Raw genomic sequence first — 13,061 nt, 5'->3', positions numbered from 1 at the left:
ACCTTGTTAAACTACAATTTCCGTGATTCCATAGCATTGAGCCAGAGCAGGGAAAAGTTGTTGGGCACTCCTCTGGCTCTTAGTTTATGTGTTTGCGGGGCCCTGGAAATTGAGGATTTGCCTCAGTTTCTTTTCTTTAGAAGATTTATTCAGAAGTAGGTTGACCTTGCCTCCCTCTGAGACTGAATGTGTCTCCTTCTCAGACAAGGTCACCAAACAAGTTTTGAACTTCAGATCATGGTTTTCAGACTTACAATTCCACCCCAGGGTGCGTTTTTCATGTAAAAGCTGAGGGAATGGGAATGGGGCAATGTTCTGATTACCTGACCAATGTCGGAAAAGAGTGCAAAAAGTGTAACACATAATGTGTTTCAATTAATGGGGAAGTAGCACTCAAAATATTTGAATTGTACTGCCTATAAATATATGGTTCCCATGATGCCTGCCAGTTCTGTCAATAACCCAGAACATAGTAGCTTTTTCCTGGTATTCTTGAATAACCTTTACTGTCTCAAAGTGAGCTTATTTTCTGAAACAGAAAGGGCCTGTACTTGGTCTCCTAGCAACCCACTCAGCCCAGGGAACAGGCACAGTTAGGCCTCACTTATGTCTCTTCCACACTGCCTATAAAATACAGATTATCAGATTTGAACTGGATTATATGGCAGCATAGACTCAAGGCCCTTCCACACAGCTATATAACCCATTTAGAATCTTATATTATCTGCTTTGAACTGCATTATCTTGACTCCACACTGCCATATAATCCACTTCAGTGTGCATTTTATCCAGCTGTGTAGAAGGGGCCTCATATAATCCAGTTCTAAGCAGATAACATAAGATTATAAATATATAGTAGAGTCTCACTTATCCAACATAAACAGGCCAGCAGAACGTTGGATAAGTGAATATGTTGGATAATAAGAAGGGATTCGGGAAAAACCGATTAAACATCAAATTAGGTAATCATTATACAAATTAAGCACCAAAACATCATGATGGCCACCCACCCTCTCAATACTAATAATAATAATAACAACAACAACAACATTATAAAATCCTAAGGTTTGGAGTGACCCCTAAGGATCATCCAGATCAACTTCCTTCTACCATGCAGGAGCACACAATCCAAGCACTCCTGACAGATGGCCATCCAGCCTCTACATAATAATGATAATTAGGAAAATGATAATAACAACAACAACAACAACAACAATAATACAAGCATAGAATCCAAGAGTTTGGAGAGACCCCTAAGGGCCATCCAGCCCAACCCTTTCTACTATACAGCAGGACACAATCCAAGCATTCATAACACATGGACAGCGTATAAATACTATACAATACTACACAGGGACATAGACCCCACTCTACCCTCACCACTTTCACAGTACACAAACAACCAAATGCATACTAAACATAAAGACAACCATACAACAGACATTCAATACCACCACTACCTCAACAATTTCTTACCAACACCACCAGACAACGCCACAGCAACGCATGGCCGGGCACAGCTAGTGCCATATAATCCAGTTCAAAGCATTGTGGACTCATATAATCAAGTTCAAAACAGATGCTGTGAGTTTTCCAAGCTGTATGGCCATGTTCCAGAAACATTCTCTTCTGACATTTCACTCTCATCTGTGGCAGGCATCCCCAGAGGTTGTGGGGTATATTGGAAACTAGACAAGGAAGCTTTATATATCTGTGGAAGGTCCAAGGTAAGAGAAAGAACTATTGTCTGTTGGAGTTAAGTGTGAATGTTGCAATTAATCACCTTGATTAGCAATGAAGATTTATTCAGAAGTAGGTTGACCTTGCCTTCCTCTGAAACAAGGTCACCAAACAGGTTGATATGTGCCTATATTTCATCCCTTTGCCAGAATGTTGGGTGTATCTAGATTGTAGAATTAATTTGCCTCACTATTTGTTTTCCTGCCCTCTGTATTCTTAGTCAAGAACTAAAATCCTGTGGTCCATTCTTTATCTCCTTCAACCAATACTGTGTCAGAAAAGATTTGGCTAAAACTAACCCTATGGTTACTCACAAGGTGTCTCTTTTTGCCCTGGCAGCACAGAAAATTTAAAAGGATAATGTAGTTTGACCCTGAAATACGTGCACATGGATATATTTTTATTGGTTATCACCATGTCTAATCCTGGGATTAGCTGACGTCTCAGAATGCATGCTTGAAATTCTGTCCCCCATTCTACCATATTTCTCCAGTTCCCACCTTTCTAGCATTGCCGCAACTTAAAATGTCAGTTGAGCATTTAGAAAGACAGTTCAGATATTAAATAAAAAGGGGCAAGCAAAGTTACTAAGAGAGATACGAATACATCAAATATAAAAAGTCTTGGCAATTGCAGTAAAATTTGGAATGGCAGGATTCATGTTTAAGGAACAGTGCCCTCATTCCCTCTCCTGGAGCAACGCCCTGAGATTAACTACACAAGTGGTTCTCAAACTGTGAGATGTTACTCTCACGGGGTGGAGCAATTGCTGCTCGTTACATTATTTATAATTAATTTGTTGCACCGTCAAAGCAGTTTAGTTCTGAACTCATTTGCTGAGACTGGCAAGTTTGCCATGTCATCCATTGTGACATTGCTTAATGCCTCTCACTTGAAGCTCCTCAACTGTTAAGATCAGTTGTGCCATTGCCGGTTGCTCCTGATGATTTAACTGTCAGCTCACCACAGCCGCTCCTGAATGAACACACGAGACTCTTTGTGGTATCACCAGGAACTTTTACTGTAGGAAACATGAACATCAGAAAAGCCAAGAATGGGAGGCTCCGGCCAACCCTCCTTTATATACCCTCCCCCTCATTTGAACAGTCTCTTCCCGCTCAGTAAAACCCCGCGCAAATTCCCCGCCAAGTCCATCAGCCGTTTCTCCTCCGAGTCCTGGGACGCAGGTGTCTTATCAATGTCAGTGACCCTGAAACTCAGAGCCACATCCAGGCTCTAGTAGCAGGGTTCTGACATGGCGTCCTCCTCCCCTTCGTCCTGGAAGGAAAAGATTAAACACAACTATTGTTCTCCGCTGTCCAGAGTTCCTTTATACTTTTTTAACAGGCTGCAATGGAATACCGGGTGTACCTTTCCTAGGTCCTTTGGTAGCCTCAGCTCATAGGTCACTTCGTTTATTCTTTTTGCTACCCTGAATGGCCCTATATAGCGTGGAGCCAATTTCTTGGATGGGAACCCCAATTTCAGGTTTTTTGTGCTCAGCCAAACCAGATCTCCTTCGCCCAATTTGTCCCCCTCTCGGCGCCTACGATCCGCAAAGAGCTTGTACTTCTTTTGTGTTTCCCGCAATGCCTCTACCACGGTTTGCCACCCTTGCTTGATTTTGGCCGGCCATTCCTCGTCGGTCTGGCCCTCCCCTTCCTTCCACTCGGGTAGCCTGGGGAAAGGTGCCACCTCCTGTCCGTATACTATTTCGAATGGGGCACGACCTGTGGCCGAATGTACGGCCCCGTTAAAAGCCATCTCAGCAAACGGAAGAAGGTCCGCCCAATCATCCTGTCTATAATTGGTGTACATCCTTAAGAATTGGCACAGTGTCTGTTGGGTACGTTCGACCCCCCCGTTGGTCGCGGGATGAAAGGCCGAGCTCAGGTTCCTTTCTGCTCCTAACAGCTGTAAGAATTTTCCCCAAAATTTTGCAGTAAATTGGACTCCCCGGTCACTAATTATCTTGTCGGGACACCCATGTAGGCGATATACATGCTTCACATACAAATCAGCAAGTTTTTCAGCTGAAGGAAGTTTTGGCAGAGCCACAAAGTGTGCCTGTTTTGAGAATAGGTCCAATATTGTCCAAATGTATCTGTGGCCTCTGCTGGGGGGTAGTTCGCCTACAAAATCCATGGCTACGCATTCCCATGGCCTCATGGGCTCCACCACCTTCTGCAATAGCCCCTGGGGCTTCCCCGGTGGTGTTTTTCCCTCTGCACATAATTCACACTGCGTGACGTATCCCCTGGCGTCTTTCCTCATTCCGGGCCACCAGCATTGTTTGGCCAACAGTTTAATAGTCCTGGTGGGGCCTAGATGACCCGCACCCTTGTTATCATGGTACTTCCTTAACATTTCTCGTCTTAAACATTCAGGAATATACAATTTCTTATTTACAAACACCAAATCCCCACACAATTCTCCCTTTTCTTTGTTTGTTTGTAACCATTTGTCCATTCCATACGCTCGCTTCAACTCTTCCTCCCATATTTCTCCTCCCCCCGTGGAAATGGCAGTACGTTTGTTTTCTTTGGCCGCTTGTGCTCGAGTTAGTACTGCCAGGCCCCATTGCTTATCAAGAAAAATACTCCCTTCAGATTCCTGAATTCCTCCCCCGTGCTGAGGCATCCGAGAGAGAGCGTCAGCGAGTATATTATGTTTCCCCTGGAAGAATCTGAGTCTGAAATCAAAACGGCTGAAATATTGGGCCCATCTAATTTGCTTCGCTGATAGTTTACGAGGGGATCTTAGATACTGTAAATTTCTATGGTCAGTCCACACCTCAAACGGTGTTCCACTTCCTTCCAGGAAGTGTCTCCAGCACTCTAGTGCTTTTAGAATCGCTAAGGCTTCTCTCTCCCAAATCGGCCAGTTTTTTTCTGTATCGCTAAACTTTTTTGACAGATAGCCACATGGCTTCAGGTTCCCCCCCTCGTCTTTCTGTAGCAGAACTGCCCCATATGCCCGGTCTGACGCATCGCAATGTAATACAAAGGCTTTAGACATATCAGGGTGCTGTAGGACAGGCTCCTCAGTAAAACGCTTTTTAAGGGCTTCGAAAGCTTCCTGGCATTCTATTGTCCAGGTCAGTTTGGCCCCTGGGGCCTTCACTTTGGCTGTTTCTCCCCTACCTTTAGTCTTTAACAAATCCGTTAATGGCAAAGTGAGGCGCGCAAAGTCCTTGATAAATGTTCTATAGAAGTTTGCGAACCCTAGGAAGGATTGCAGCTGCTTCCGTGTTTTGGGGGCTTCCCACCCCCTCACGTCTTCTACCTTCGCAGGGTCCATCGCCACTCCCTGGGAGGAAATCCTATACCCCAGAAAGTCTATCTGGTCTTTATTGAACTCGCACTTGGCAAGCTTCGCATACAGTTTTGCTTCTCTCAACTTTTGCAGGACTTCCCTGACTAGTTCTATGTGTTGCTCCTTAGTCCGAGATACTAACAATATGTCATCTAAAAAAACAAAGACTCCCTTGTACAACAATGGATGCAACACTTCGTTGATTAATTGCATGAACGCGGCGCCTCCGCCACACAAACCGAAAGGGAGCACACGATAATTGAATAATCCGAATGCACAGGAGAAGGCCGTCTTCCACCTGTCCTCTGGTTTAATCTGCAATTTATGGTACGCTTCAATTAAGTCCAATTTAGTGAATATCTGTCCCTCCGATAACTGGGCGATCAAGTCCTTCACTAAAGGTAGGGGGTATTTATTTCCAGAACTGATTGCATTCAGGCCCCTGTAGTCAATGCAGAGCCTCAGCGTTTGGTCCTTTTTGCGCCTGAACAACACAGGCGCCCCTAGAGGGGAATTTGAAGGCTCTATGAAACCCCTCGCTAGGTTTTTATCAATGTATTTTCTCAGTTCCTCCTTTTCCCTAGCCGACATTGGGTATATTTTTGCCTTAGGAAGCTCTGCTCCTGGGACTAGCTCTATCTTCACTTCAACTCTCCGCTTCGGTGGGAAACTGTCTGCTTCCTTCTCATCAAATACGTCCACAAAATCCCGATACTCTGGGGGTAATTTATCTGCCAGTTCTGCTATCCTGATAGAGTCTTCCTCCCCCCTTTTCCCCGGCTCCCTTTCCACTTCCTGGCTCCCTCCTTCCAACTTCATCCTGAAGATCATGCTCTTATCCTCCCAGTTGATTTGCGGGTTGGCCTGCCCCAGCCATGGCATGCCTAGTATAACATTATAGCTGGCTATTTGTGATATCACAAATGACACCTTTCCTTCCCAACTCCCTATCTTACACTTTACATCTTCGGCACTGTACTTAGCTAATGATCCCGATGCTGTGGATCCGTCCAACTGCGAAAAAGCTATTGGGGATTCTAGGTTCGTTCTTTCGCATCCCAATCCCTCGGCTAATTCAGGGGAGATGATGTTCCTGGAACATCCACAATCCACAAATGCTTTGCAGGTTGCTTGTTTGCTGCCACTTTCCAGCTGAATGGGGACCACTATCATGGCTTTGTCCTGACTTACCAACCCCCCCGAGTGGTGCCTCATCGGTGGTTCTTCCTCGGCGCGTTTCCCTGCCACGGCTCTTGGTTTGGGCGGGCCTCCGCCTTCCCCTTTTCTCTGCCAGCACTCGGCAGCCCTGTGGCCCAAACGGCCGCACACGAAGCAGCCCCTCCTGCTGGTGCTCACGTTCCCTGTCGGCTCCGTTCTCCTCCCGGCTGGGGTTGATCCCTCCTTCCGGCTCCCCTCTTTCATCTGCGGCCGCTGCTGTAGCCCTCCTCGGTGCCTCCTCGCCTGGGCCAGCGATGTCTCGATGCGCCCCGCCAGCTGAATCCATCCGCGCAGTGTGTCAGGCTCATCACGATGCACCGCCCAGGAGAGGATCTCCCGCCTGAGCCCCTCTTTGAAGAGTTCTATCTTTGTCACTGCAGACCATTCCGGCACCTTTTCAGCGAGGCATTGGAACTCCTCCGCATACTCAGATACCGACCTCTGCCCCTGGGAGACGGTCTTCAACTCCTCCCTCGCCCGGATCTGCTCCAGTGGATCTCGGAAACGGGTCTCCAGGGCCCCCATAAAGCGTCGGAGTGACCCCAGACATGGGTCGCGCCGCGCGTGTAGTTGAACGTACCAGCTGGCCGCTCCCCTCTTCAACACTGCACCAATGGCCCGTACCCGGCTGGATTCCGTTCTAAAAGTGTGGGCATTGTCCTCCATATAGCCCCTCACCGTGGTCAGGAAAAAATCCAGTTCAGAGGACTCTCCCCCAAACTCGATCCTTAGTTCCTCTCGTCTCGGTAGGGGTCCCTGTGGTGGCAATCCCCAATCCTCCGCCCGTCGCAAGCCCCCTTGCGGGCCAGTGGGCCCCGCTGCTGCTTCCCTTTGTCCTGTGCCATGCCCGGCATTCGCCAGGGGCACCAGGGTCTCAGTTGGGAGCGTAGCCGGGATTCTCGGAGGCTTTTCCCCTTCGTCGTCACTCTCCTCCACCCGCGTCAGGCTCGTTTGGATCTTGGGCCGGGCACCGGGCTCCTTTCGCATTTCCCTTCCCTTCGGTGCTGGGAGGTCTGCAAAGCCCTGGCTGCTTCCCATGCTCACGTCCCACATTGAGCTAGCCCGGAGTTCCCTTCCTCGCTCCGGCTCCGCCAAAACCGCCAGGCGCTCCATCGCCCTCGACATCACTGCCAGGGTGGTCTCCATCGCCGACATCCTCTCCTCCAGAAACACCATCTTTTGCGGGCCTGGGGAAGGTGAACCTTCCTCTCCTCCGGTGCTATCTCCCCGCACCACTCCGCGCCTCTGGGTTACCCCATTTGGCTGGGCATAAGCGGTGGATGACGCCAGGGCCGCCAGCTGGTGGAACTCAGCGTCCGTCTCGGGAGTGGCCCTTTCCGACCTTCCTCCTCCGGCGCCCAAGAGCTCTTCATCCTCCACTTGCATGTTACACCTCACCGCTACAGCGGGATGGTGTCCGTATTCTTGGCTTAGTGTCAGCTCACCACAGCCGCTCCTGAATGAACACACGAGACTCTTTGTGGTATCACCAGGAACTTTTACTGTAGGAAACATGAACATCAGAAAAGCCAAGAATGGGAGGCTCCGGCCAACCCTCCTTTATATACCCTCCCCCTCATTTGAACAGTCTCTTCCCGCTCAGTAAAACCCCGCGCAAATTCCCCGCCAAGTCCATCAGCCGTTTCTCCTCCGAGTCCTGGGACGCAGGTGTCTTATCAATGTCAGTGACCCTGAAACTCAGAGCCACATCCAGGCTCTAGTAGCAGGGTTCTGACATTAACTACATTGAACGAGAGGGGGCATTTTTTGCATATAGATGTAAAGGTAGTCACGGGGTAAAAAGTCTGAGAACCAGTGACCAATACCTACTTTTTCCCTGGATTACAGATTCCTCAGTCCATCCTTATCCTCTGTTATGGATGAATGGAGACGTACAGAAGCTTCACTGTCATTTGAGATTAACCAGATCTTGCCATGTAATCTGGACAAACAAAAGTGAATCCCTTTCCTCCTTTAACAAATATTTTATTGATTAGAAATGTTCCACATTTCACATTGTGATATGTATCAGTATTCATATAATAAACAATTTCAAACCCACTTATACATTTCCCTAAATTTCTCTCTAATCTAAACTAATCCCTTCCTCCTCCCCACACCTAAAGTGATACTAAAATATGTTTAATAATAAAAAATAAAAAGTATTAAAATTGATTTCCCTCTCAAAGACATGTTAAGTGCAGATTTCTCCCTTTCTTGGAGCTACTCTGGTTACTTGTCCATTATTAAAACCTTTAACCTGCAAAATCCTGCAGTGAGTAACTGTCTAGAAAAGTTTTCTCCCCAAACCCAATATACCCAAGCATGGCTCTTATTGCAGTGATGAGGAAACCCACATTACATTTGGGTCAATCAAGGAAGCCACAGCCCTCATATTGTAAAATCTGAGCAGCACTGTTGATAACAGGATGACCTAAAGATCGCTCATTCATAGAATTGTCATATGGTCAAGTTAATTTGATGGCAGTTCATCAGAACAACCAGCAAACCAAAACAACTCCTCCTTCAGTTTAATATCCTGACTGCTGGTTCCCTTGATGTATGGTAAGAACACCTTTCCTCTGGGTGGATCTTTGTCTTTACTTTCATGGCTTGTTTCCACCCAGAAGAAAGGTGTTCTTACCATACATCAAGGGAACAATTGACCGCATAGGCAAACTGATGAAGAAAAACAACCTACAAACTATCTACAGACCCACGAAGAAAATCCAACAAATGCTACATTCAGTGAAGGACAAGAAGGATCCTCTCACCTCTGCAGGAGTCTACCGGATACCATGCAGCTGTGGACAAGTTTACATAGGGACCACCAAACGCAGCACCCAAGCACGAGTCAAAGAACATGAAAGGAACTGCAGACTAACTCAGCCAGAGAAATCAGCCATAGCAGAGCACTTGATGAACCAACCTGGACACAGTATATTATTTGAGAACACAGAAATGCTCGACCACTCCAACAGCTATCGTGTCAGACTACACAGAGAAGCCACTGAAATCCACGAGCATGTGGACAATTTCAACAGAAAGGAGGAAACCATGAAAATGAACAATATCTGGCTACCAGTATTTAAAAACTCCAAAATCAGAACAGTAAATAAGGAACAATGCTCTAAAAACCAGAGGAGTTCCAGACATGAATCAATCTAGGGCAGCTAACGACTCTAAACAAAGCATTCCCCCAGGCAGGAAGAAGCCAGGAGATGAAGCTATTCAGTGCTAATTAAGGAGATTGATTACAACATTCACACTGGCCTCCAACTGACAAGAGTTCTTCTCTCACCCTGGACTTTCCACAGATATATAAACCTTCCTTGCTTAGTTGTACTTTGGTGAGGCACCAGCACTCTTTGGATAGCAGAGAAATACGAATACATCAAATATAAGAAGTTTTGGTAATTATAGTAAAATTTGGAATGGCAGGATTCATGTTTGAGGAATAGCCCTCATTTCCTCTCCTGGAGCGACACCCTGAGAATAGCTACACAAGTGGTTCTCAAACGGGATAGAGTAATAGCTGCAAATGACATTATTTATTCTCAATTTGTTGCATCATCAAAGCAGTTTCGTACGCAACTCATTTGCTAAGACTGGCAAATTTACCATGTCATCCATTGTGACATTGTGTAATGCCCCTCAGTGGAAGGTCCTCAACTGTCAAAATCAGTTATGCCATCGCTTATTGATCCTGATGATTTAACTGCATTGAATGGGAGGGGGCATTTTCTGCATGTAGATGTAAAGGGGGTCACTGGGTCAAAAGTCTGAGAACCAGTGACCTTCACTACTTTTTCCTTGACTCTCAGGCCCCTTTTACCAGAATATCAAAGCAGATAATCCACATATCTGTTTTGAACTTGATTATATGAGTCTACAATACCATATAACCCAGTCCAAACCAGTACTTTGGATTTTATTTGGCAGTGTAGAAGGGGCCTCAGTTAAATGGAACACAAGCAACCAGGTCTCTCAAGCAATTGGTAAAAAAACCCCAAAGAAATAATATTGCATCCATAAAGCCAAAAAGGGGCACTCGAGCAGTGGTTCTCAGCCTTCCTAATGCCATGACCCCTTAATACAGTTCCTCATGTTGAGATGACCCCAAACTATAAAACTGTTTTCGTTGCTATTTCATAACAATAATTTTGCTAATGTTATGAATTGTAATGTAAACATCTGATACGTAGGATGCATTTTCATTCACTAGACCAAATTTAGCACAAGTTTGAATACAGGTGAGGTGGGGGGGGGAAATTTTGTCATTTGAGAGTTGTAGTTGCTGGGATTTATAGTTAACCTACAATTTATAGTTAACCTTTGTTTCTTTACTTCTGAATAAAGCTCAGTAAGAAAAAACTGGCTTACTTTAGAGTCCCCCCCCCCCCACACACACACACACAAACCTGCCAACCTCCGTTTTCATAGAATCATAGAATAGTAGAGTTGGAAGAGACCTCATGGGCCATCTAGTCCAACCCCCTGCCAAGAAGCAGGAAATCGCATTCAAAGCACCCCTGACAGATGGCCATCCAGCCTCTGCTTAAAAGCCTCCAAAGAAGGAGCCTCCACCACACTCCGGGGCAGAGAGTTCCACTGCCAAACAGCTCTCACAGTCAGGAAGTTTTTCCTGATGTTCAGGTGGAATCTCCTTTCCTGTAGTTTGAAGCCATTGTTCCGTGTCCTAGTCTGCAGGGCAGCAGAAAACAATCTTGCTCCCTCCTCCCTATGACTTCCCCTCACATATTTGTACATGGCTATCATGTCTCCTCTCAGCCTTCTCTTCTGCAGGCTAAACATGCCCAGTTCTTTAAGCCTCTCCTCATAGGGCTTGTTCTCCAGACCTTTGATCACTTTAGTTGCCCTCCTCTGGACGCATTCCAAGCAAGGACCAGTTTGTATCTTTTCCACAGCTTTGCCAGTAATCGGCAGAGAGAGGAAACACCCACACAAACACACATGATATACTTTACTGTCTTTTAGGCTGGGCAGGATTAAACAAATAGTCAAATATTCTGCTTTTGTCAGATCTCACCTAGAATACTGTGTTAAATTCTGGGCAGCACAATTCAAGAAGTATATTTATAAACTGGAATGTGTCCAGAGGAGGAAGCCAGCTCCTATGGGGAGTGGTTTTAGGAGCTGGGTATGTTTAGCTCGGGGGAAAGAAGGCTGAGAGCCATGTTTAAATATCTGGAAAAAGGTCAAATTGAGGAGGGCGCAAACGTGTTTTCTAATGTTCCGGAGACTGGAGCAATGAATTCAAAGTGGAGGAAAAGATATTCCACCTAAACATTAGGAAGAATTTCTGAAGGTAAGAGCTGTTAGGCAGTGGAATATCCTGTCTCAGAGAGTGGTGAAGTCTCCTTCTGTGGAGGTTGTTTTTTAACAGAGGCTGGATGGCCATTTGCAGGAGGTGTTTCGATTGTGTGTTCTTGCATGGCAGGATGGGGCTGGACTCCGTGACCTTTGGGGTCCCTTCCAACTCTAAGAACAAACAAGACCCACTCTGGCCCCTTCTATACTGCCATATAATCCAGATTGTCAAAGGTGATAATCCACATTATCTGCTTTGAACTGGATTATAGGAGGCCCCTTCCACACAGCTGTATAAAATCCCACATTATCTGTTTGAGCTGGATTATGGCAGTGTGGACTCAAGTAATCCAGTTCAAAACAGATATTGTGTGGATTATCTGCTTTGATATTCTGAGTTATATGGCTATATGGAAGAGCCCTGAGTCTACACTGCCATATAATCCAGTTCAAAGCAGGTAAACAGAGGCTTCTGACTGCAAACACTTCCACGTATATGTAGGATCTGTTAGCTCTTTTCAAGTTAATACTTTTTCCCCAGAGTCAAGGCTTGTCCTAGCCCAGCTATAAAGAAGGAAATTCAGACTTGGGCACGGTCGTTACATCTTGCATAGACTACTTCAACACACTCTACATGGGGTTGCCTTTGAAGACTTCAACTAGTCCAACGTATGATAGCCAGATTGGTAATGAGAGCAGCTTATAGGAAGCACACACACCCCTGTTGCGCCAGCTCCACTGGCTGCCAGTTTGCTACCAAGCACAATTCAAAGTGCTGGTTTTGACCTATAAAGCCCTGAATGGCCCCAGTTCAACTCATGTGTCCGAACCCATCTCCCTCTATGAACCATCACAGAGGTTAAGATCTTTTGGGGAAGCCCCGCAGGCATGGCTGTTGGGGACGAGAGACAGGGCCTGCTAAGTAGAATTCCCTCCCTAGTGGGATTAGATCAGCCCCTTCCCTCCTGTCATTTTGCAAACAAGTGAAAACTTGGCTTTGGGAGCAAGCATTTGGCCCAGCATAATTACCTGTGCAATATAATTGGAGTTGGCTTTGGACTGACGAATATGATTGTCTGATTATCTGGCTTTGGATCTATGCACAATAGTCATCTAATGTTTACATATGTTGTTTTAAATTGTTACTTAATTGCTTCAATTGTTATTGTTCAGGCATAAAATAATGCCACCCATGTAAGCTGCCCTGAGTCACCTTCTGCGTGAGAAGGGAGGGTAATAAATGTCATAAGTAAATTAATACAGGAAGAACTTCCTCACTGTGAGAGCTGTTCAGCAGTGGAACTCTCTCCCCCGGACTGCGGTGGAGGCTCCTTCTTTGGAGGCTTTTAAACAGAGGCTGGATGGCCATCTGTCGGGGATGCTTTGAATGCGATTTCCTGCTTCTTGGCAGGGGGTTGGACTGGATGGCCCATGAGGTCTCTTCCAACTCTACTATT

General features: G+C 46.1%; 1 protein-coding gene across 1 annotated transcript; it reads right to left on the bottom strand.

The window, feature by feature from the left end:
* Window positions 1-2,736: 2,736 nt before the first annotated feature.
* LOC134298050 (uncharacterized) lies at window positions 2,737-8,014 on the bottom strand. Its single transcript, XM_062977519.1, has 2 exons — window positions 6,247-8,014; window positions 2,737-3,018 (listed from the first exon to the last, which is right to left on the bottom strand). The coding sequence occupies exons 1-2, from the start codon at window positions 7,792-7,794 to the stop codon at window positions 2,977-2,979; spliced, it is 1,590 nt and encodes a 529-aa protein (XP_062833589.1). The 5' UTR covers window positions 7,795-8,014; the 3' UTR covers window positions 2,737-2,976.
* Between the last annotated feature and the right edge of the window lie 5,047 nt (window positions 8,015-13,061).

This window comes from Anolis carolinensis, chromosome 3 (genome assembly GCF_035594765.1).
Source record: "Anolis carolinensis isolate JA03-04 chromosome 3, rAnoCar3.1.pri, whole genome shotgun sequence".
Lineage (NCBI taxonomy): Eukaryota > Metazoa > Chordata > Lepidosauria > Squamata > Dactyloidae > Anolis > Anolis carolinensis.
This window is presented reverse-complemented; position numbering and strand designations above follow the sequence as displayed.